Source organism: Protopterus annectens, chromosome 3.part0, assembly GCF_019279795.1.
Source record: "Protopterus annectens isolate FY-2018-M chromosome 3.part0, PAN1.0, whole genome shotgun sequence".
NCBI classification, from domain to species: Eukaryota; Metazoa; Chordata; order Ceratodontiformes; family Protopteridae; genus Protopterus; species Protopterus annectens.
Window position 1 is genome coordinate 1,144,770,885 of NC_056731.1, and position 26,079 is coordinate 1,144,796,963.

The following is a 26,079-nucleotide window of genomic DNA, read 5'->3' on the forward strand; positions in this document are numbered from 1 at the left end:
AACAAGGCACAAAACCGACAGAAAAGGACATTGTGGTCTGGGTCTAAACAGGCGACACAGCAAGAATGAAAATCTCTATGACAATTATTTATTTTTTCTGACATTGGTTAGAGCAAGAAAAAAGGATCCCCAATGGGGTATTTATCTTTTAGAAGACTTCAGGTCTGAAACTCGCAACATAAATTTCAGGAGTCGGCCAACCGGCACTTGCGAACTGCTTCTGCTTCAGGCACCGCACGGCAAGAAAGACTGATGTAATGGCATCAGCTGCATGTTTTATACCCCTGACAACCTGACATCATGGAAGAAGCAACAGCATTCGACGCAGAAATCTCAAGACTCTGGTGTTCAGGCCGATTGAGGGCTACCGGCAGGCAGATAACCCAAATGTGATGACTGCAACAGTGAAAAACGAAAAACATCACAAAAATAAAAGTATGGTTTTAAAACAAAAAACTCCCTTGGGATGAATATTCCAAAAGACCTTGACGAAAACAAAACTGCAGCAAGTAACAGCAAACATTTGTCACTCGAATGCTGACCCACAGCACAGACGGACAGAAGCATGAGACCACGGATATGGTGAATGATGTAGAACACAATAATGCAGGTGTGCAGGGATGAACTTGAAGAACCAAAACAAAACTGACGAGTACTCATCATAACCTTGCACATGTCAGACACCACTTTGGTAAGCAAGATCCAGTACCTACAGCTTGATTCAATGCCAAGTGCTCAGTTTAGTGGAATCCCCCCAAAATTCTGACACTGTCCTCCCATCTTGTGGTCATATGACCTGGGTGGTCCATCTCCAGTTCTTACCCAATGCTCATAGAACAAAAAAAAACATAACTCAAAAAGCAAGCATGAGACCTCCTAGTTTACATAGCAGAACTGGTAACATAAAACGAGAAAAGGATCCAGCCTGTTGCAAATGCATCATCTCAGAGAAACCAAGGCAAAGTTCTTTTAGTGGTGCCCCAAACAAAGACCCTGGATGGCGGTTCAGGGAAGGGTACTGTCCAAAAGAGCAATAGAAAAGAATGCCTTAGACCTTTTGTAAAGTGCAACCAAGACAAAGTCTCATCACATGAGAATTCAACAGTATCAATGGATTTCCCTATGCTCTGGTGAAATGGGCTTTTATGGGAACCTCAAGAGTTCTATCATGGCTATTTCAACAAAAGAAAAAACAAGTGGTCAATAACAGACATCTTTTACCCTTTTCAGCTTTATGTGCTGCATTCTGTTCAGTAAATTTTTATGTGAAATATCTTACTGCTTCTCTGAGGCATGAAATGTATTAATTCCAGCTCTGTTGCACAATTATATAAATACTTCTTGTGTACTGTTAGTTAAATTAGTACCTTAGTGGTGTCAGTTTCATCTACATATTGAAAATGTACTTCCTTCAATATACACTGCAGATGTATTTTCTGTAAATGTTGCTTTTGCATCTATTTAGAAAGTATTTTCTTTTAATGCATTATAAAAGCTAAGACAAGCCAAGTAGCATTGGATATAAAGACCTAAAGATATTTCGTTAAGGCTTTAGTTCTACTTATCTACTAGTGCAACTGCCAGTACATATTCAAGTCATGTAAAAAGCATTCTTCTAGACACACTTGCCAGAAAGAAAACTGGTGGATGATTTTTTTTTTTAAATGTGGAACACAAGCTACTTTAGAAACATAAAACACTAGTTCTGAAGCATGTCAGTTGAAGTGATAGCAACTAGTAATGGTCTTTCACAAATATGTACGTATGTTCAAAATGGAGGAAAAAGTACAGCTGTGTAAGCAAAATTACCATAAAAATATATGTTCGAATAAATCACTGTTGCAGTACACTAAGCTATACGAGACGTATCCTGCCAAGTTTTATAGGGAAAGGGGTTTATGTTCAGATGAAGAGGATTTTTTTTGAGGTGGTAGTAAGGTATATTCAGATATACAGCCAAAGGAGTCTTAGGAAAAATTATGGAAGAGTGCTAAAAATAGTAGGTGTTTAAGTTACGGAAGATGAGGGAGCAAAAGAAATTTAAAACGGGCGAATGTATATGTTGTTACAAGGTTATGTCCCTTTTGTGGGAGGAATTGCCCATATTTTGAGACAACAGTGGTATATTATTAAATGCTGAGAAATCTTTAAGGAATTTAAACTTAAAAATTTTGTATCATAATTCTCCTAAAATACGAAACAGTTTGGTACATTTCAATTTGAGAAAAGAGGGGCAAGGTTTGCAGTATTGTAAAGTATACTCTGTCTGGAAGTATTAGGATAGTGCAGTGAATTTTGTATTGATGGACACAAGTTTATTCACCCAGGTAGCTTTGATGGTTACCAAGCTGCAGGGGTATATGCTTTGCAGTGTCCTTGTGATAGGTACTACATAGGACAAACCAGAAGACCTGTTAGAAAGCAAGTACAGGAACATACTCGAAACAAGGCAAGTCTAAGCCACAAGTCCAGTGGCTTTGCATTTTTCTGAATTTTACAATAGATATTTTGAGCAGCTAACATTTTCTATTATGCATTTTTTAAACTCTTCTAATTTATATTTCTTTAGCATTGTTAAAAAGGAAGCATTGTTTATTTTAATACAAATCAGCCAAAAGGTTTGAATAAGAAGTGTTCAATGAAATACAAATATATTTAACTATTTATGTATATATAATATACATGTATATTAATACAAATACATAGTACTCTTAAGAAATTCAGGCATCAATATGTTCATGCAATCTGATTTTAAAAGATTCCAGAGTGCTTGGGGGGCTGTTTTGTTAAATTATGTTTTTTTTTCTATTGGTCTAATAGAACAGGTAAAGTACAATGCACTAACAATGTCAGGAAATCTTTGGCACTACACATGCCTTGAACTGAATGAAAGGTGTAAGGCGCTACCTACACTGCTTGATGCATTCTACACAAAACGTGCTAGTGAAAAAGAGCCAAGGAGAGCCTATCAAGCTTCAAGGGTGGATCAATCAAGAAAATCTCTTGCTGGCACTGACTTAAAGGAAGACCTCCAGAGTGACCACGTCTTGCAGCCACTGGATTTCAAAGTCAAGTAACAAACATTTAGCCAGCACCATACCTCAGAGGAATAACATCCTGCCTATGACTCAACTGCCCAGAGTTTGATTAGTGCCTCTGGCATCTGACATGACGACAAGAGGAGGATGGGTATGTTATCTGATGCACCTTCACAAAGGTCCTCAGTCCCTGCCAGGGGATTACTTGGTGTGCCTACTAAAGGAGAAGCAGGACTCTGGTTGAGGTTACATAGCGGCATGATCAAAACAGCACACAGCCCAAGTGAGGGCGGGGGATTAGGTTGAAATGGTGAAGTACACCCAGCAACAATATAATGCTACATCAGGCTTTTCAATTTCTTCACTAGTCCTTAGCATGGATTCAGGTTAGCCCTGGGGAGTCCAGCAGATCCAATGGATGATGAGAGGACCTGGAAGCAGCTGATTGTCAGATGCATGAAAGGAAAAAAGGGGGGGTGCACATGCAGGCAGGTACTGTGCATCACAGAAATACAAGCTGACATTAGTTCTAGATATATAACTAGGGGTACTTGGAAAGCCTGCAATCTGAAGAAGTTGTCATGAACACTAGAAAGTGTTAAGAGCCTATGGAGCAGAATAAATGCCTTTGCTAGAATCTTATCCAAATTTTCTACAATGACCAAAACTACAAGATCCACAGTACCAATCAACTGCACATTAGTAGCAGCTCCTCCCTGCAATCTGTAAGTATAAGTCAATTGTCCAAACAAAAGGTAAATGTGTTCCTGCTGTATGACTGCAAGCTTGCTGCAACCACTGTCATGCATCTGATGAAAACTACAAGTGCTGAACAAAGCTGAAAACAGTGCACAAGACAGGGTAAAGGTCACTACCTATTAGTGCAGGAATCTTTGGTATGCCTTTCATAGTGTGACAGCATCCTAATGGTCCAGACACAGCATCCAGTCTCCTATGCATTAAAAATGAAATAGTAGTATGACTAGGCAAAACTGTTACCTTAAAAACAGACAGGTCAAACAAGACCACCAGTTAGAAAGCAGGTACAGGAACACATATGGGATGTAAAGCAAGTGCAATGAGTCCAGTGGCTTTGCATTTTTCTGAATTTTACAAAAGATATTTTAAGCAGCCAACATCTCAAAGACTGGGCTCAAATCAAAAGGCTTTTCTGGCAAAAACAAGCAAGCATCATGGCTTTAGTGGTCTGGTGGGATAGGCTACACCGCTCTTTTTCTGAATGTACTGCAGTGCCTCAACCCTTATTAGGGCACCATGGGTATATATACTTCCCAAGTCTGGGATACACACATGAAATATAAGGAATACCTTACCATGTCTTGGCCCACTGATCCACATTGAAGGTGAACCATGCAGACCAGCAGAGGAAAACCCATTTATAAGTTGAAGTTAATGAGTCATGCATACTGGGAGAATCCCTCTATAAAGGGAGCAATTCTACCACCTTGGACTTTTACACAGGCCCACAGAGCTTTCTTTACATCTCTACTGGGACCACCAAGCTCTGCTTGGTCTACTGGCTCCACTGGAACCAAGGCACACGGTTGCTTTTTGGGTATGCTACAAGTACTCCATGCTAATAGCTCGCAACACACTTGTTCTCTGCCACTTACATGAAAAGCAGAGGCACACACTCCCACTAGCCCAGTCTCTCACTTCTACGCAGCCCTCCCAATACCTGACCTATAAAATGGTGTAGGTCTACCAGAACCTGCTCTCCAATCCTAAAAGTCCCACCCAGTTCTTAACCTCTCACCCCTACTCTAAAATTCCAGTACCCCCCTGTAACCTAAATTCTCTGATCGCTTCCTAAACCTGAAACTCCAAACACCCCAAAAACCAAAACTCCGTGATCTCGATCCCCAGCCCTAAAACTCATTTCCCATTCCTCAATGCAAAAATACCTCTCCAGTTCCTTTCCAAAAGCAGCTTACCCCAACTCCTATTAGAGTAAATAAGCAAGCATCAGCCTACACGATCTACAAGGTGTGTAAGTCACTGGGTTCAAGTCAGCGGTTTTTGGGCACTTGGGACTCATCCCTGGGTAGTTCTCTTGGTCGTTTTGGATTTTCTGGTGAAAAAAAGAAACCCAGCTTTAGAAAGGTCTTGGGCTTTCTTTTCCATGACTTCCAGCTGGGAAATCTATCTTGGAGGTACAAGCAAAAGGTCCACAGAAAGGTGAGCCTATGAAGGATACCACGACATCTTCAGTGAAAGCGGCAACAAATGGCCAATCATCCCAACAGATGGCAATGACTACACAATACCTTGTTTATCACACTGCACAATCATACACGACCATGAACACAGAAAAGTTTCAGTGTCACACAACTGACACTGTAGCTTGTGATTTAATAATTCAGAATTTTAATAATGCAAATTCATAACAAAAAAAAAAAATTAGGTACACTAAGTAGTTTGTGTGCACTTCACAAAGCAATCTATGGCAAAGAAATTCTTAGCAGGAGATGGACCAATGTGGTCAGGTAATCTGGGCTACCCTAGTGCATCTGCAGGATGTCCATCTTGGGTGCATAATAAATCAAAGTAAATTCCTTCAAGGACCAACAGACCAAATCTTTCTTGAGACAAGGCCCACAACATCTAGACGGGATAAAAAAAAAAATTCAATACCCTCTTTGATATGTGCATGAGGAGAGCCAATATCCAGGTTTGTTCCAGACAGTTGTGCATTTGTGTAAGAACTTAACATAACAGCAGATATCAGATCACTGTTGCAATATTAATAAACTATGAGACATCTTGCCAAGGACAGCCATATATCTGTCCACAATACCAAAACCTGGGTACCCACCTCTAATGGCACCCATCCAACATATAACCTCAACTCAATGGAGGCAATAGTACAAAAACAGAACACAAATGCAAAAATCTCTCAGGACTTTCTCACCCTAGACGAACCACTGAAGCAGAAGTAGAGCACCATATTGTACAAGTAAAAAAAAAAAAAAAAGTGGAAAACACAACAGAGCCCAGCTCAAGCTAAAAAGAGGAAGAGAGAGAGGGATGTGATGCAGCAACAATGATCAGTTGGACAACTACTGTAATGGAAAGTTCTTACACAACACTACCATGCCCCTTCATGGATAATGGTTGCAGTATTAAAACAGATGGCAGATTCCAACAGCTGTCTTAAGAATATAACCCAACAGGGTTATGATCCAAAAGATCTAGCAAAACTGAACAAGCAAACCCTGTTCTATTCTTAGAAAAACAATCTTGTAACGTTCTGTGAAAGTGTGAAAAGAAGTCCAAACAGATGTTTTAAGAATATATTTGAAATGACATGCATTCCTGACAGAAAAAGATGAGAAAATGAATGCATACACTTACTATGAATCAACCAGAAGAACATTTTCAAAAAAATGTTGAAAAGTAGCCTAAAGCCAATTCTTTGAGCATGGAGTAAAAAAACAGAAGGGGGTGGCAGTGTAATGCATACTAGGTAAAAGGGAGCAAGTCTGGCAACCTGGGAAAGTTTTAAATGTGGAGCAGTCTTTGCTCTTTTGGTGACAGTCCTGGAAATTACAGAAAATGGACCTCTTCTTTAAGGCTTTTTTTAAAGTTTTTGATAGTTCCATCCAAGGGCTGCAAAGCTGACAAATTAAAGGCATTGAAAGTCAATTCACATTTACTCTAACAGGTAAACACTGGATATGGAGAAGTTAGAACAGGAGATTATCCATCTTTCACAATGAAAACTATCCAGTGGTGCCACGCAAGTCTCTGTAGTAGAGACGCTTTGATTTGGACTATTCTTATCAAATATAAAACTTGGAAATTGTGCTTTGAATAATCAAAAATGCTGTTAGGTGCAGACTGGGTAAAAGAATTACTTCAGTATACGAGGAGGATGTTGCCATGACATGACAGTCTACATAAAGTATACAACTGGCACAGTAGTAATAACTGCACCTTTTATGTCGACAAATGCTGCAACATAATACCTGTCAAAAAAGACCAATTAGAACCACAAAATAAACTGCCAAACAAAACAACTATTGTTAAAGATTTGGGGACAACAGTAGACAACAATTTGAAATATTGAACATACATACCAGTCAGAAAAGCATATCAACTCCACTCAGGGTTGCCAGACATCCTTATTTGAGCAGGACTGTCTCGAGATCAGCAGCCCAATCCCAAGTCCTGCACTGCCTGTTAAAATCCTGGTGAAATAGGCTCCGCTTTGTAATTTTTGACTGGCTCGTATACCAGCACACGAGCCAAAGGAGCCACTTATGTGTAATGCGGAAAAGCAGGCAGACCTTTTTTTTTTTTCACTTCACGTGAAAGACTACTTTTTTTGTCCCTACCTGTCCATTTACAAATCTGGCAACCCTGACTCTACCTATGTGAAGGGTGGAAATCCTGATGTGTGACCCAGAAAACATAGTACCAACTACCAGCCTGAGCACTGGAAAAGTTTACAGCAGAGGGTGGTACTAAGCAGCTTACAATGGTTTACCTATTCTGCATCTAAGCTCCCTGCCATTACTGACTGCCACATATAGTTTCACCAGTAGCATCAGGACTGCGAAAGGTAATATGCAAGCCTAGCAGCACATTATGTAGCTGGACCTAGGCATAAAAATCTGCAGAAATGAAAGAGTGAACAAGGAAAATATACAAGTTCAGTGGTATGACATCTTATAATGTCCTCCTACGATAGACAAGGACTTCAGAGTTATAGCAGAAGGTGAAGCAAAAACACCTAAAACAGTTAACAGTGAGTATCACAACTTGCTGTTTTTCTGTCTGAATCACAGTTTTAAAAAATGGCAGAACATGCATTTTTATCAGGTATCACACTTCTGAGAGGGAGATATTCCAACTACAGAAAGAATCATAGGCTTAGTCTTCCAGGAAAAGCTATCATCAGGACTGTTAAACAAGACATGTCAGCCGCACACTAGATTCAGGAGAAAGACAGATATCAACCAGGCTATGAACAATGGACCTCTTTAGCTTTGCAGAGCTGTGAGAAGGGGCATGAAAGCTTGTTAATTCAGTCTACAGTTGTTTTGTAAATTTGAAGATTTTTGATAATGTGCCTCAGAATTCCTGCAACAGTATGGAATAAGGGGGTTACTGAAAACGCAAAAGCCAGTACCACTTTTGTTCATATTCATGGCATAAAGTTAAACCAAGAACTCCCCTTGAGGCCAGAGTTTTGTGTCCTTGCCAAGCTTATGTTCTACTCTCCTTTCACTTCTGAGTAGGAATGAATCAGCACTTCTACTAAGGGCAGTATGTCACTCCTCCACATGAGGAAATAATGATTGTTCATGTCATTTAGCAGCTAATGATGGGTGGGCAACTCTGGTTTGTAGAGCTAGAGATGGCACACTATTTGCAAATGAAGACATCTTTCTATCTTCATCCAGTTATGACATGTACACAAGTGATTTACTGCTGTGTGGGGTGTGCGCGTGAGAGAGAGACAGAGAGAGAAATGTTACTGCTGTGTGTGGTGTGCGCGCGAGAGAGACACAGAGAGAGAGAGAAATGACTGGGATGTTAATCAGCATCTCCAAACCTGAGGCAATGGTATTTCCCAGGGGGAAAAATAAAAGGAAAGAAAACAAAGGAGAAGGAGGAGGAGTAGACTACTTTGAAAACAGTAGCATCCCTGAGACTACCACTTGGTCTAACACCTGACGGAAAGCACTAGGAAGCCTTAAACTGATACAAGCACTCAACTCTCCTTGTTAAATAAGGAGAAATTAATTGTAGGCACTTAACAGCCTAGAACTGCAAAGTACCTTGCCAAGGCAAGGGAAAACAGCTCCTGTACTTCACAAAAAAAAAAGCACCAAACCAGGCATGCCCAAGGGTCAGCTTCTGGTGATTTCTCCTGTCCACCTGGTGACTCTGGGCATACTGGGGCAATGCAGCAATTACCTCATGTACACAGACAACCATCTCCTCCTACCACCCAACACTACAACCTGTGAGAGATGCACTTGCATAGCCAAACTGGATGCAATGATCTCTCCATCCAAGATTGTGCTAGACAGTCAAGAGGAGAAGATTAACACCCGCACTACACCTCAAGCAACACATATCCCTTCTAAACGCACACCACCAACACCCACAGATAGCAACATTAAATCCACATATGCAGAGGCCCTTAACTGTAACCTGCCCAAGCAACAAGGACCTCCGAAGCTGAAATGCAAACAAACACCAATCACAACCAAAGTGTCACATAGCTCACAACACCAGTGTGCCACCCAGCAATAGCCCCTAAGGCAAGACAACATACCCAACACTTTAGTCATAGGTGACTCTATAGTCAGGCACACTGATGTCCCACTCACCAGGCTGAACAAGGAGAAAATTACAGTCAGCTGCCTGTCAGATGCCAGGATCCGCCACATAATGCATGCACTCAAGTCACTCCACAACATGTACAAATAGGACTCTTGTCATTGTCCATGTTGCAGTGAATGACTTGAGACGTACCTCCCTGGATTACATGAAAAAGAGACATGGAAGAGCTCTCTGATCATGTGGCCCAGGCAGGTATGACCCTAGCCCAGAGTAGCATTCTGCCTTCGCCCAGAATTATACCACAACATAAGGACAAAATGACTGACTTCAGCAACTGGCTAAGCTTCTGGTGTCATTCAAAGGGGATCCAGTATCTGTCTGCCTGAAACGAAATGATCCGACAGACCACATGCTTTGCCACAGATGGTCTGCACTTGTCACCCCTGGGATTCAAGTTAATGGCTAAGGTTCTTGCCACCCCTATAGTGCCTTTTTTAGGCAAAGTTCAAAGGACAAAACCACCACCGTAACAGGTACAAGCATGCAAATTCTGAAGGTAATGCTACTCTATGCTAGAAGTCTAAACCTCAAAATGCACTCTCTTGAGGCACTCCTAAAAATGAAGAACACTGACATCTGTACAGTAACTGAGACCTGGTTCAAGGCCCCAGACAGCACCCCTGCAATTCCAGGCTACAACTCTTACCACACTTTTCGGCCACCAAACCATGACCAAAACACTAAAGGTGGAGGAGTGTCCGTATTCACTAAGGAATTTCACACCACCGGGCTAGTTGCCCAACACAATGCATCTGAAATTCTCCAGGTGCAACTAACACTAGGTAAGACTGCAATCCAAATTGTAGCTTGCTACATATCCCCACCATGCCCCAAAATTCTCACTACACCTTTCTAAACATACTGGAAAATAAGATACAACCAAACATCCTAATACTGGGTGACTTCAACCACCCTGCCATTAACTGGGAAAACTACTCATGTACCAACACTTTTGCCCAACGGTTCTTGGAATTTATACATTCCAATGCCCTGGATCAACTATCCACAGCCCCACCACGGGCTCCAATATCCTAGACCAGGTCATTACCAACATGGGAAAATCGATGCTCCACACCTATGGTCAAACCCCCTCGTTGGTCAGTTCTGACCATAAGCTAATCACCCTTAACATCCACATCCCACCCCCACCTCCCAGTAAGGAAACCTCCATAAAAAACTTCTCCAAAGCCAACTTCATGCTACTCAAGTCAGAAGTGACAAACTTCATGACACCCATGCAGATGGGAACTGAAAAGTTCGACTTCTGAATCCTACACTAAGGCACTGTACGAGCACATACATTCATGCATGAATCGTGCCATCCCAAATATAACCAAGATGCTCTCTTCCAATCTGGTGGTCCCCTGCCATAAACAAACCTTACAACAAAAGGAAGAAACTGTTACAGACAAGAGGAAAATCCCAGGATGCAAAAAACTCCCTTACCAGCCTCAGTAAGAAGCGGAGATCCCTCATAAAATCCTCCAAAGCTAGTTATGAAAATAAAATTGCCAAAGATTCCAAAGACAACCACAAGGCATTCTATAACTATGTCAAGAATCTAAATGGCAATGCTTAGATCTGCTCTGAGCTACAACAGAATGGCACAAAAATATACTGATCCCAAGGATATTGCCAATATCCTGGCAGACCAATTCAGTGCCAAATTCACCCCCTCTCACCCACTAAACAGCCCATCTCAATACCGCAAGATTGCCAAATTCCAGTAATAACAGCCACACAGGTAAAAAGCACACTCTCCAGAGCTAAGAATACAGCATCCATGGGACCAGATGACATCCCGGGCTGTGTATTCCATGAACTACAAAATGAACTGGCACCTCACCCAAGTGTCATGTTTAATCATAGGCTCACCTCAGGCTTCGTGCTCACTGAGTGGCACACAGCTACAGTTATCCCACTTCACAAGGGGGGATCCACCTTGGATCCCAGGAACTACTGCCCCATCAGTCTGACGAGCCTGATCTGCAAGGCCATGGAACATATTATCATGGAAGTTATAAACAAAGACATTGGCAACCTTCAAAACACTGGACCCCACCCGGTTTGGGTTCGTGAAGGGCAGATCTTGTCTCCTGAACTTGACTGACTTCTTTGAATCAGTCTCTAGAGCCGTGGACGAGGGTAAGGCGGTCCACACAGCCTATATGACCTCGCCAAGGCCTTTGACACCACCCCCCCTCTCTGGAATCATAGATAGACTTACTAAGCTGGGCATTAATCCCTATGTCACTCGATGGGTTGCCAACTGGCTTACTGACAGAATCCACTCTGTAAAAGTAGCAGACTCAAAATCCAGCTCCAGACAAGTGGAGTACCTCAGGGTTCAGTCCTGGGACTGCTCTTGTTTGGCATCTACTTCAATGAAGTAGAGGCCAACACTAAGGAACTCTGGCTAACAAAGTTCGCAGATGACTGCAAACTGGGAGCCATTATTGAATCCCCAAATAATGTGGATACTCTACAAAAAGGGCCTTACAGAAACAGATGCTTGGTGCCACAGCCATGGGCTCAAGCTCAATGCCGAGAAATGTATAGTTATCCCCTTTGGGGAAAAAACATGTACCCATGAATTACCACATAGATGGCAGTATACTAAACACCGAAAGTGTGATAAGAGACTTAGGGACACAGGTGGACAGTATTCTCACCTTCGATAACCACATCACCACAACAGTCAGGAAATCCTTCTATGTGACACACCTCATCACTAAGGGCTTTTCAACCAGAAAAAAAGGAGGTCATTGTCCCACTGTACTCATTCCTCATTAGACCCATTACAGAATACAACACTCCATTTGGTATGCACCTCTCAAGACATCTGCAACAACTGGAAAGGCCACAGAAATACCTTACTAAAAGAATCACAGGCCTAAAGCAGATGCCCTATGCTGACTGCCTTAAAAAACTCCAGCTATACTCTGTCACATATCGTCTACTCAGAGGTGATCTCTGCTTAACATACAAAGCCATGCCAAACCCAGAGCTGCTGGACATGCTGCACTTAAAGAAATCCCAGTCCCTGAGAGCCACACACTCCAAGGATCTAAACATTGTCATCACAAAAAACATGCTGGAGGGATAGGTTCCTGACCCAGAGACTCTCCAGACTCTGGAACAGACTTCCCATACATGTCAAGCAGAGTGTCTCTTTGGCCCTCTTCAAAATGAACCTTGACGATTGGATTGGAGAAAGAAAATTCACCCCGGGGATCATGTCAGTCACCCCGCTAGACCAGGGAAGTAAATAGTGTGGGAAGAAATAGCCAGGGAATTGTTACGACTATGCTTGTGTAAGCCCTAGGGCCAATAGCCTAGTTCCAACCTATGAACACTGCCATTCAGCAGCCCATGCACAATACACCAATCATCAGTATCCTCCCAGTCATTATACAACCATAGGAAGGCTAAAATAGGCACAATCCTGCATACCAATTTTCCACAGAGGAGGTTACACCCCCTAACGTACTGCTCTGTTCCCACACCCCAATCTCTAAATATACTACTGCTGCTGAGGCTGCACCAACTAGAACAAAAGGAAATACATTTATTCCCTTTTCTCAGAGTTATTAAAGTTCTGGGGGTAGTATATTTGGAGAAAAAGCGTGTGGGGACACAGATGCTACCAATGGTTCTAAAACAGTTAACATTCTGTTTGTTTTTGCAGCAGTTAAATGTGGCAGATGAACAGTGTCATCAATAAACTGCATATCACAATACAAAAGACCCCAAAGAACAGACTGCTGTCCTCATGTGGAGAGGTAAGGTAGAACATAACCCCAACAAGGAGACAAAGCACTGGTTCATTGCCTGTAGTACTGAAGCCAATCTGTGGTGATCATAGAAGGTTAATAGGCTACTGGCCCTTATAAGCCTAGCCAAGAGTTTGGCCCATGTTTAGACAAGTCAGCATCCGATGCCCTTGTTCAGCAGGGACACAGGTAGAATCCCAGGAGTGTATTTTTCATTTCCCATCCAGTTACCCAGGTTGCACTTAAAAAGAGATAATGAGGTACTCTGCTTGACGTGAAGAGGGAGTCTATTCCACAGATGGGGGGGAATCTCTGGAACACTAATATGTCCCACCAAGTCCTATTCATGTCACAGACCAGGCTTGAGGTTGTGCGTGTGGGTTACTCGAGTGGACCTCGACTTGGGGATATGCAGCACTCCCATCAAGGCAGGGTCTAAGACTGCTTTGTATGCCAGAGGTCACCTCCGACGAGTCTGTATGAAACAGAGTAGGGGGACAGGGCTTTTAGCCTACCTGTGTATGGTAGAGGTGTGAGGCCCTGGATTTCTCCTGGTGAAGAACCTCATTGGTCTCTGAAGCTGCTGCATGTGTTTTGCGAGTTACATGCCGAAAGGGGCGCTGTACTCAATAATGGGTCTTACAAGGGAAGAATACAGGGATGTTAAGACCTCCTTGTCCTTGGATGAGATACTCTTACTTATGACGTGGGCCATGTAGAAAGCTTTCCATAAAACGGAAGCAACACGGAGCTCAAACATCAAGTTGCTATCAACATGGGTGCCCAAATCCCTCAAGACTGACTGCATGCTTAGGACATTGTCATTAATGTGATAATTTGTGGGGACTTCACTCTCCCCAAAGGGGATGATGATGCATTTTTTGGTATTCGGCTTGAGGCCATTTTTATGGCACCAGTCATTTGTTTGGGAGAGACCCTCTTGGAGGGTGTCCACATCACTACAGGAATTGATGACAACACCCAGCTTGAAGTCATCTGCAAACGTAGTCCGTCATAACCCACTGGTTTTGGCCTGCACCTAAGAAAAGCATATCCCAAATAACAGAGGCCCCAAGACCAGTCCCTGGGGTATGCCACTCATTATGCATCTCCTGCTTGAGGTGGCTTCCCCTATTTTGACTAGGTGGGTTCTATAGGTGAGCCAGTTTGCTACCCATCTGGTAACATAAGGATTGATGCCTAGTTGAGAGAGTTCATCTATTATGCCCAAGTAGGGAATAGTGTCAAAGACTTTGGCCAGATCGGGGTAGGCGGTGTGTCACTTATCTCTGGCTTTGGTGAGCGTCTCAAAGAAGTCGACCAAATTTAACAGACATAACCTCCCCCTGACAAAGCCAAACTGTGTGGGACTGAGTGTTTGGAGGTTGCCAATCTCCTGGTTAATTAGGTCCGTGATAATATGTTCCATAGCCTTGCAGATCAGGCTAGTTAGGCTGATGGGTCTATAATTTCCCAGATCGGTGGAAGCCCCACCTTTGTGCAAAGGGATGACAGTGGCTGTTCTCCACTCAGCTAGGACAAAGCTAGTACTCCGACTTTAGTTGAATAGGGCACCAAATGGTGCTGCACGTTCCTGCCTGAGTTCATGCAAGGTGCAGCTTGGGATGTTATAGGGTCCCACGGAGGCTGTATTTTTTGCCTTAGAGACAGCAGTGATTACCAGTCCCCTAGATATAAGGGGAAGGGAGCAGGTGCTAGGGATGTACAGATTTACTGATGGGAATACAGAGGGGTGAAGTTTTCACTGAATGTTTCAGCCAGCAGGTTAGCTTTATCTACAGCATTTGTGTATCTGTTGTCCTTGACCACCACTTCTGAGCAGATCTGGGTTCCCTTGAGAATTTGGACATATGTGAAGAATGCCTTATAAATGTTCCCTAGTAGATGTGGCCAATTTGGACTCGAAGTTTACTTTGGAGGATTTCACTACTGCTCTTACTTGCTTGTTCAGCCAAGGAGATATTGCTTCCAATTGGGCAACTACTCCTTATTGGTCCTGGATAGCAATTTTTCCTTTTGTTATAGAGTTTATTTATTGCAGATATCAGCCACACAGGTTTACCCTTCCTTATGGAGGATGATTTTGTCCTCTTGGGTATTCCTTATTCCATGCATCTATATAAATGCTTGTATGGTATTTTGGTGTAGATTTAGACATTGGTGCCAGTTCCTACAGAGAGGAAGAGGGCTGTGAAGCTGTATATACCATCCCTCAGGAGGTTGTAATCAGCTTTGGAGAAGTTTTTTTTGTTTGACCCTAGCTAGAGGGATGGGGGGGGGGGGGCTGGGGGGATGGTGACTTCAAAAGTGACAGATTTATTCTCAAATCTTACCAGGGATGACGACACAGTAGGGATGCTGCAGTGATTACTCATGTTGGTTAATACCAAGTCCAAGATATTATCACATCTTATGGGGGCATCAACTAGCGGTTCCAAAAAGTTTCCATTAACAAAATAATTGAGGAATCGCTGAGCATTTGTGTTCTGGCATGATTAGTTCCTCCAGTCTATGTCTGGGTAGTTAAAGGTCACCCAAGATCAGGGTAAACAGTTGAACCTTGATAGATTTGAAGAGGTCCAGATAGGCGGAGTGGGCATCTTGAGTTAAATTTGGGGGCTTGAAGCTAGCTATGATTTGAATAAGGGTCTTGTCAATGATTAACTGCACCTGGAGTGTTTGCTGTGCGTCATACTGTTTGACCAGCCTGGAGGTGTGTGTCTTTAATATATATATATATATATATATATATATATATATATATATATATATATATATATATATATATATATATATATATATATTGAAACTCCACCTCCTTTGGCTTTGCAGTTTGGGGTCTGAATGCATGATAGAATGAATAACCAGGTAAGGCTGGGGTACTCTCCGCAGCTTTTGAACCAGGTTTTTTGTGACTTTGCAAATGTCAGCATCTTCCAGGGTTAAGAATGCTTGCAATGAGCGTAGTTTCATGTTTAGACTCCTAGTGTTTGGTAGCATGACCTTTAATTTGCGTTTTGTTGAAATTTTATGTTGGTAGTTTTGACCTCATCACTTTTCCTAAAAAGCCATTATGGGGAAGGCAACAGCCTTTGCCAGAAGCCTGAAGCCCAAGTGGGAGATGCAGGCCATCTCTGGCAAAGCATCGCAGTCTGCTGCCAATCAGATCTTCCCAAGCCGTCAGGTACTGGATCGCCCCAGAATAACACCAGAAACTAAGCCAATTGTTAAAGTTTAATCATTTTCTGTTTGTATTGAGCCATCATTCTGGGTAACAGTTAGAATGCTGCTTAAGGCTAAGGACATACCTGCCTGGGACACACATTCAGCGAGCTCAGTCATGTCTCTCTTCATATAGTCTATGGAGGTACGTCTCAAGTCATTCACGCCAACATTGTCTATGACAGAGTCACAACAGTACCTGTTGAGAGACTTGAGTGCATATGTAATATAATGGATTCTGGCACCTGACAAACAACTAACCATGACTTTCTTCTTATCGAGCCTGGTGAGAGGCACATATGTGTGTCACAAGAGAGTCGCCCATGACTAATACGTTGGGTTTATGGTTAAGCCTTAGTGGCTGTGAGAAGTAGAAGTTAAGTTCTCAAATACAGTTCTTGCTTTACCAGTCAATTTTAATCTTCACTTATGACCTGTGGCTAGTGACTTAAATAGATCACTAGTGCAAAGGTCCTGGGCACTCTTTATATGACAGGTGAGAAAGTACAGATAGCATTCATCTAGATCAAAAAAGGATGACTTGAGTGACTCCCACTGAAGTTGTACCAGGCACAGCCCAATGGAAAGAAGCTATACAGCAGACTACGTTACAAGAACTGAATCTCTCTGACTGCCTAGGAATGCTTGGGCATCTCCTAAAATATGCTGGAATTGTGGCCAGAGAAATGGGAGTTTGGTATGCCCTGTTTAGCCTGCTGCTACTATAACCATTGTGAGGAAAAAAAAAAGAAAGATGTGAAGTGATGTGAAAAACAAAGTAACAACCACACTACAAAAACATTACTAAAAACACATCTTAAGTACAGTAGACTGTTCAAAAGATATTACCTTAATTTAAACCCAGCCACTGGGGGTGCACAAGCCAGTGCATTTCTTTGTGCCGGTCCCAAGCCCAGATAATGGTGAGGGTTGCATCAGGAAGGGCATCCGACGTAAAACTTCACCAAATCTTTTCATGCAGTCACCAGTTAATATTTCCATACCGGATTGGTCGAGGCCCGGGTTAACAACGACCGCCACCAGTACTGTTAGCCAACAGGGTGCTGGCAGAAATTGGGCTACTGTTGGCCGAAGGAGGGGATGAGGTGGAAGGCATGGCCGAAGGCAGGAAGAGAGGAGAAAGGCTAGGACTGTGGTAGTGAGGGTCTGAACTTTGAATGTTGGCAGTATGACTGGTATATGGAGAGAGCTGGTGGATATGATGGACAGAAGGAAGGTTGGTATACTGTGTGTGCAAGAGACCAGATGGAAAGGCAGAAAGTCTAGGTGGGTTCAAATTGTTTTATCATGGTGTGGATGGGAGTAGAAATGGCGTAGGAGTTATTCTGAAGCAACAGTATGCGAAGAGTGTTTTGGAGGTGAAAAGGGTGTCGGACAGAGTGATGTTTATGAAGCTGGAAATTGATGGTGTAATGATTAATGTTGTTAGTGCATATGCTTCAAAAGTTGGGTGTGCAATGGATGAGAAAGAAAAATTTTGGAGTGAATTGGATGAAGTGGTGATGACTGTACCCAAGGGTGAGAGAGTGGTGATTGGAGCAGATTTAAATGGGCATGTTGGTGAAGGGAACAGTGGGGATGAGGAAGTGATGGGTAGATATGGTGTTAAACAAAGGAATGCAGAAGGTCAGATGGTAGTGGATTTTGCAAAAAGGATGGACATGGCTGTGGTGAATACGTATTTTAACAAGAGGGAGGAGCATAGGGCGACATATAAGAGTGGAGGAAGATGCACACAGATGGATTATATCTTATGTAGGAGGGCCAGTTTGAAGGAGATTGGAGACTGTAAAGTGGTGGCCGGAGAAAGTGTAGTTAGGCAGCATAGGATGGTGGTTTGTAGGATGATGTTGGTGATCAAGAAGGCGGAGGAGTGTGAGGGCTGCACCAAGGATCAAATGGTAGAAATTGAAAAAGGGTAATTGTGAGGTGGAGTTCAGGGATGAGTTAAAACAGGCACTGGGTGGCAGTGAAGAGTTACCAAATAGCTGGGTAACTACAGCAGAGCTAGTAAGGGAGACTGCTACAAAGGTGCTTGGTATCACATCGGGACAGAGGAAAAACGACACGGAGACATGGTGGTGGAATGAGGAAGTACAGAAGAGTATACAGGCAAAGAGGTTGGCAAAGAAAAAGTGGGACTGTCAGAGAGATGAAGAAAGTAGACAGGAGTATAAGGAGATTAGGTACATGGCAAACAGAGAGAGGTGGCGAAGGCTAAGGATAAGGCATATGAAGAGTTGTACGAAAGGTTGGACACTAAGGAGGGAGAAAAGGACCTGTACCGATTGGCTAGACAGAGAGACCGAGCTAGAAAAGATGTGCAGCAGGTAAAGGTAATAAAGGATAATGAGGGAAACATACTCACAAGCGAGGAGTGTGTTGAGGAGATGGAAAGAGTACTTTGAGGGGTTGATGAATGAAGAGAATGAGAGGGAGAGAAGGCTGGATGATGTAGGGATATTGAATCATGAAGTTGGATGGATTAGCAAGGAGGAAGTAAGGATTGCTATGAAGAGAATGAAGAATGGAATGGCTGTTGGCCCAGATGACATACCTGTGGAAGCATGGAGGTGTTTAGGTGAAATGGCAGTGGAGTTTTTAACAAGATTGTTTAATGAAATTTTGGAAAGTGAGAGGACGCCTGAGGAATGGAGAAAAAGTGTTTTGGTACCGATTTTTAAGAATAAGGGTGATGTGCAGAGCTGTAGTAACTACAGAGGGATTAAATTGATCAGTCACAGCATGAAGTTATGGGAAAGAGTAGTGGAGGCTAGGTTAAGAAGGGATGTGATGATTAGTGAACAGCAGTATGGTTTCATGCTGGGAAAGAGCACTACAGATGCGATGTTTGCTCTGAGAGTGTTGATGGAGAAGTACAGAGAATGTCAGAAGGAGTTGCATTGTGTTTTTGTAGACTTGGAGAAAGCATATGACAGGGTGCCTAGAGAGGAGTTGTGGTATTGTATGAGGAAGTCAGGAGTGTCAGAGAAGTATGTAAGAGTGGTACAGGATATGTACGAGGGTAGTGTGACAGCGGTGAGGTCTGCGGTGGGAGTGACGGATGCGTTTAAGGTGGTGGTGGGGTTACATCAAGGATCAATTCTGAGCCCTTTCTTATTTGAAATGGTGATGGACAGGTTGACAGACGAGATCAGACAGGAGTCCCCATGGACTATGATGTTTGCAGATGACACTGTGATCTGTAGTGAGAGTACGGAACAGGTGGAAGAGACCCTGGAGAGATGGAGATATGCTCTAGAGAGAAGAGGAATGAAGGTCAGCAGGACTAAGACAGAATATGTGTGTGTGTGGAATGAGAGGGAGGATAGAGGAATGGTGAGGATGCAAGGAGTAGAGGTGGCGAAGGTGGATGAGTTTAAATACTTGGGGTCAATAGTTCACAGCAACAGTGAGTGTGGAAGAGAGGTGAAGAAGAGAGTACAGGCAGGATGGAGTGGGTGGAGAAAAGTGTCAGGAGTGATTTGTGACATACGAGTACCTGTAAGAGTGAAAGGGAAGGTCTACAAGAGGGTAGTGAGACCAGCTATGTTATATGGGTTGGAGACAGTGGCATTGACAAAAAGGCAGGAGTTTGAGCTGGATGTGGCAGAGTTAACGATGTTAAGATTTACACTGGGTGTGACGAGGGTGGACAGGATTAGGAATAAGTATATTACAGGGTCAGCCCAGGTTGGAAGGTCTGGAGACAAAGCCAGAGAGGCAAGATTACGTTGGTTTGGACATGTGCTGAGAAGGGATGCGGAGTATATTGGGAAAAAGATGCTAAGGACGAAGCTACCAGGTAACAGTAAAAGTGGAAGGCCTAAGATAAGGTTTATGGATGTGGTGAGAGAGGACATGCAGGTGGTTGGTGTGACAGAGCAAGATGCAGAGGACAGGAAGAAATGGAAACAGGTGATCTGCTGTGGCGACCCCTAACGGGAATAGCCGAAAGAAGAAGATGATGATGCCAGGTAAAAAAAGGACAAAAAATTCTAAGGATAACTTAAAAAAAAATGGTGCATGGACTGCAAAAAGCCCAATAAGAACAGAATACAGACATATTTACAGGAGTAAAACAACAAACTTCTTTTTTATAAACTAAAAGAAAGACACTAAGGCAAAACTGATGCTAAGCGCTTTCATTATTTAATGATATCTAGAACTTCTTCAGAACTGACAAATTTTTTAAAAATGTTAGGTATAAGTGAGGTGCACAAGGGAGAGAGAGAGAGAGAGAGAGAGAGACACACACACACAGAGACACACACACACACACACAGATGTAACCATGACAATTGCATATAATTTCTGAGAACACAGTGAGGAAAAAATTAACCAATCAGAATCTACAAATTTTGTACAGCTGTATATACATTAAGTGATAACTGCAATCGCAATACTTTCCATCGCAATATTTACAGGAGTGTTATCAAGCATGTGAATGTTTAAGAAAAACTATATCTATCAAAAATATTGGAATTCGAGGACTAAGAGCATGGGATGAATTGGAGGGAAGGCAATTTGGCAGGAAAATGACAACCTTACTTGATATATGTGGCAAAGAAATGGACAACTGTCACAGAAAATGGTGAAGTCAGAACCAATTAAAGGTTTTAAACACACACACACACACACACACACACACGAGACAGGCAGAAAATTCTGGAAGTCATTATTAGGGAAACACACATCACGGAAGACCAACTGAACTTGTACATTTAAATGAGAAGATTTTTGTGCAAGGCTCTCCTCTGCATACAACAGTAATGTAGCCATACTTGTAAAATTAACTAGATTTCTTTCCACATAAATCTCAAACAGTATTTTGCATCTCACTAACACTAGACAGCAATATTAAATGTTTACCTTTCACTTCCTGGGGTTGTAATCCTGTAGAAGCGATGTCTTAGGTGATGCTTGTCTCCATGATAACACACAGTACAAAGATCATAATTTGTACATTCAGCACATTTCCAACGGATGCCAATGATGGGCTGCTGACGGCAAGTGTCACACATAGTCCCATCATGCTTTATACCTTACAGAAACAAAACAAACCAAAATAAGGATTTCACCACAGGAGTTTAAGAATCTCAAAGAACGTACTTTTTAGAAAAAAATCATTAGCAACAACTGAAATATAAATAATATAAAATATTCAAAAGCCGTTAAGCCTCAACATCATTCGTTTACACTACAGATTCAATAATATTGCCATTCCTGTTGCACTTAACCTTCCAGAAAATCCTGAAGACTTGGGAAAAGAATTATCAGCTGCTGCCCTGCTGAAAATCTCATAAAAGCTGCCCTCAAGTAAATCCATTTAGGTTAAGTTATGCAAACAAAATGTATTTCTTTGGCACAGAAAGGATATCATTACAGATGGTGGAAAATATAAAAACAAGAGTTTTTCAGGAGGAGGTGTACAAGTAAGAAGATGAAAAAAAAAAACTGTGAAGACAACCATCAAAAGTTAAGAATAAAACTAGTAAAGGAAAATGCAAGAAGCAGAGAGTGGCAGCGAACAATGCAGAAGGAAGAATTTAAAAAAAGTGTACAGACAGGAAATAAAAATTAGTACAAGACAAGAGACCTTCTTTGAACAGTGTAATAAAAATCAAGACTTCTGCTTCTTGTAAGATATTTTCAAGTGCCAAGCAGACAAACTGCAGGGGAGATGTATACAATGCTTGGATTTGCATATGTAATTTAAATAAATTGACTATATTTGTCCTTAAATACAGTAAACAGGTAGGCTCTATTTACAAGACATCCTGTTGGAAAAGTAAAAGTTCGTTCTGATGTCAGTGATGAAGAGACATCCCATAAAATTGAGCCCCCCTAATTCAGTACACTTGTGCTTCAGTTACCCATTTTAAACACAAGACAAATTGTCAGACTTAATTAACATTTAACACCATAAGAAACAAATCAGTTAAGTGAGCTGGGCCTCAGAGACCCTTTATCAGTCATGATCTTATTCACAAGAATAAATACAATATATATTTACAGTAGATACTCTAATCAATCAACATCTTTTCTGATGGCTGGAGGGACTCAGAGAAAACTCATGCAGACACGAGAAAAACCTGCAAATTTTGCACAGTCAGTAAGTAACGAAGTCAGGACCAAACTCTGAACTCTAGCACTATTAGGCAAAGTTGTTGCCAACAAGTCAGCATGCTGCCAGGTTCATTCCTTTCCGTCTTGCAGGAATTATGAATTGCCATAAACTGGAATGCCCAGAGAAAACAGTCATTAATAAAGTATCATGTGTTAAATAATTTGGGGACCCAGGTCGATAGCAACCTGACTTTCGACCACCACTTTTCTACATGGCCCACCTCATATGTAAGGGTATTTCATCCAAGAACAGGAGGTCATAACATCCCTGTACTCCTCCCTTATCAGACCCATTTATCAAGTACAATGCCTCCTTCGGCATGTACCTTGCCAAGCATATACAGCAGCTGGAGAGACCACAGAGGTTCCTGACCAGGAAAATCCAGGGTCTCCAACACCAGTCCTATCAAGATAGGCTAAAAGCCCAGCTCCTCTACTCAGTCTTGTACACACTGCTCAGAGGTGATCTGTGTCTGGCATAGAAGGCCATCTTAGAATCAACCTTGATGGAGTTGCTGCATATCGATAAGTCAAACTCCACTCTTGCAACCCACACGCAAGACCTCAAACTGGTCTATGACATTAATAGAACTTGCTGACGGGATAGATTTGTGTCCCAAAGACTCCCCCATCTGTGGAATAGACTCCTTCTCCATGTCAAGCAGGGTACCTCTCTAGCCCTCTTCAAGAGAAACCTAGACGACTAGATGGGAAACAGAAAATAACCCTGGGATCCCACCGGTGTCCCTGCTGGACAGAGGAAACAGTTTCTGACTTTGTGGGAACATGGGCAAAATTCTTGGCTAGGCTTACAAGGGCCTCTGGGCCAATAACCTAGTATCATCCTATGAACCTACTCAAGGGTTATTTAATGCTTTACTGTCATTAAGGTCTCCTCAAAGGAGTTTCAGTTCCTGCTCCTCCTGGGCCTTTAAGTGGAGAAGAGGACCCAGAGAACTGAATTTTTCTAAGAAAGAGTTGGATTCTGATGAAGAATCCCTTATTCTACTCAGATTCCTTCTCTGGACTATGGGTCAGAGGAGGAGGAGGAGGATAAATCTAATAGTCATGATGCTCCTTTTTGAGAAAATTTCTTTTAGGGACACAATCTCTAGGACAACGGATTTTTTTTTAAATGGAATTGTGCTCAGGTCTCCGATATCCATACAAGGTACTATGAGTTACTGCAGATGGAATCTCCTAAACCTGCGGCCATTCCTCCTGTCCTGACTGCTTTACTGGATATAAGTTTTTTCCAATGTCTCTAAAGTGCCTGATTCTCTGCCCCCTGCTCCCAAGAAGCCCGATAGGATTTTACAGGTTGCCTGAGGATTGCTCCTTTTTGTTCAAATGTCCTGCTGCTGACCCCTCTGTGGTGTCTGTGGCCTCTGATAAGTCATCTCCACTGCTTCCTTCGTCCAAGTTATTGCCTTCTGACAAGGACAGCAGAACCATGGACAGGCTGGCTAAGAAGGTTTATACTTCGGCTACCCTAGCTTTTATGACAATTTATTATCAGACCCCTATATCTAGGTATGTGTTAGCTTGTCTTTCTCAGGCTTGTCAGCTTTTTTCTGATCTTCCAGACTCGGAGTAAATCATCTGCTCTTTCCTTGCTAGGGACTTCCTCTCAAGTGGTTCGTCATTCTATCAAATGTAATTATGATGCAACAGATGCCTCTTCTAAGGCTGCTGCCTACGGTTCAGTAATGGTGTTCCTGGCTTCGGCTTCAACCTTTACCTGATGATATCAAGGCCAAGTTGATGGATACTCCTCTGGATAATAAACTTTTGATTAAGGAGGCAGCTGCTGATTTAAGTCTCTTCAGGACAAGGGCAAGGCCTTACAGGAGCTTAACCATGGGTTTGTTTCTCCTATGTCTAAACTTCAGAGAAACTAACCTTCTAAGCCAGCCTTTGCTCATAAGCCTTCTCACCCTCTGCTAAAAGGTAACAAGGGTGGTAAATGGGATCTTCCTGGTAAGGTCACTCAGACTGCATGGATTCAGAAGCCTTCCTTTCCTGACAAACTAGGTGCCATCTCCATTCCTCAGGGGTACTTCATGGTGTGAATATCCAGTCCTCCCTTTATGGGCATTCCTCAGTCTCCTTGGGAACAATTTCCTTTTTTCCCCCGCAGAGGTACTTTGTGAGATCGCTTTGTCTCATGGTACTATTCAAGGGGTGCCTGTGTCCCAAAGGAGGAAGGGGTTTTATTCAAGAATGTTTATATTTCCCAGCAAAGAGGGTACTTTGAGACCAATTTTAAATCTTTCTCATCAAAACACTTTTCTGAAGGTGCCTTCCTTTCTGATGTCCATTCAGACTGTTTCTTCTCTTGCTCCTTCAGCCCTTTCTAGTGTCTCTGGATCTCAAGGATGCTTATCTCCATATTCTGATCCATCCTTTTTATAGGAAGTTTTTGCGTTTCTCGTTTCCTAGCATTTTCAGTTCTGCACTATGCCCTTTAGCCTTTCTACTGCCCCAAGGGTGCTCATCAATGCCTCACTCCTGTGATTTTTTTTGCAAGCTTCAAGGGATCCAAACACTTCCTTACTTGGACAACCTGCTGATTCAGGCATCCTCTTCGGAGATCCTTTTGTAAAATCTTCGTTTTGCAATTTCTCTTCTTCAAAGACTGGAATTCACGATAAACTTCAAAAAGTCTTCTCAGACTCTCAGGGTCATGTCTTTCTGGGTTGCACGATTCAGATGATGCCTATGCTGGCATCCCTGCCCCCTCCAAAGGCCTTAACTCTCATTTCTTACTTTCAGACTTCTTCCCTGGTCTCCATTACAGCCAAGGAGTTGGAGGACTCTGGGTATCATGGCTTCCACCATTCCCATGCTCCCTCTGGCCAAACTCCACATGAGGAAGTTCCAGTGGTTTCTGAAGTTTGGTGTGGCTTCAACATGCACATCGTAAACAGTTCCTCTTCTTCCTTATCTCAAGAAGGAACTTCTCTGGTGGATTCAGCAGATGTCTCTGAATCCAGGACTCCCTTTTCATCCCCCACTTCCCTTTCAGGATCTGTTCACGGACGCTTCAGATATGGCATGGGGAGCAACTTTTGCCTCCCTGAAGGTACAGGAGTGTGGTCACCTCATCAACAGAAAGAGCACATCAATGTCAGAGAAAAGAGAGTTCTTATGCTGGCTCCTCAGGCCTTTCATGCTCTTCTCTCTGGGGCCTCTCAAAAGGTATTCACAGACAATACCACAGTTATGTGGTACATCAACAAACAGGGGGAACAAGACCTTAACTTCTTTGCCATTTGGCACTTCTGGTATGGAATCTAGCTGCCAAGTATCAAGTGACTCTTCAGGCAGGTTTATATCCTCTTGAGATCAGAACACTGTGGCAGACCCTGAGCAGATCCTTCATTCTATCCCACGAATAGATGTTTCACAGGGATGTGTTTCTAGACATTATTCAGAGGGGAGGCAAAGAGATTTACTTGAGGAGTACCCCACTGGTGAACAGTTTCCTCTGTTTT

General features: G+C 42.5%; 1 protein-coding gene across 1 annotated transcript in view; it reads right to left on the reverse strand.

Annotated features, from left to right (window-relative positions):
* MIB1 (MIB E3 ubiquitin protein ligase 1) overlaps positions 1 to 26,079 on the reverse strand; it is a 1,882,202-nt gene that overhangs the window by 1,820,509 nt on the left and 35,614 nt on the right. The window contains exon 2 of the mRNA XM_044065767.1: positions 21,326 to 21,497. Coding sequence (XP_043921702.1) covers positions 21,326 to 21,497 — 172 coding nt within the window. The remainder of the gene's footprint in view (positions 1 to 21,325; positions 21,498 to 26,079) is intronic.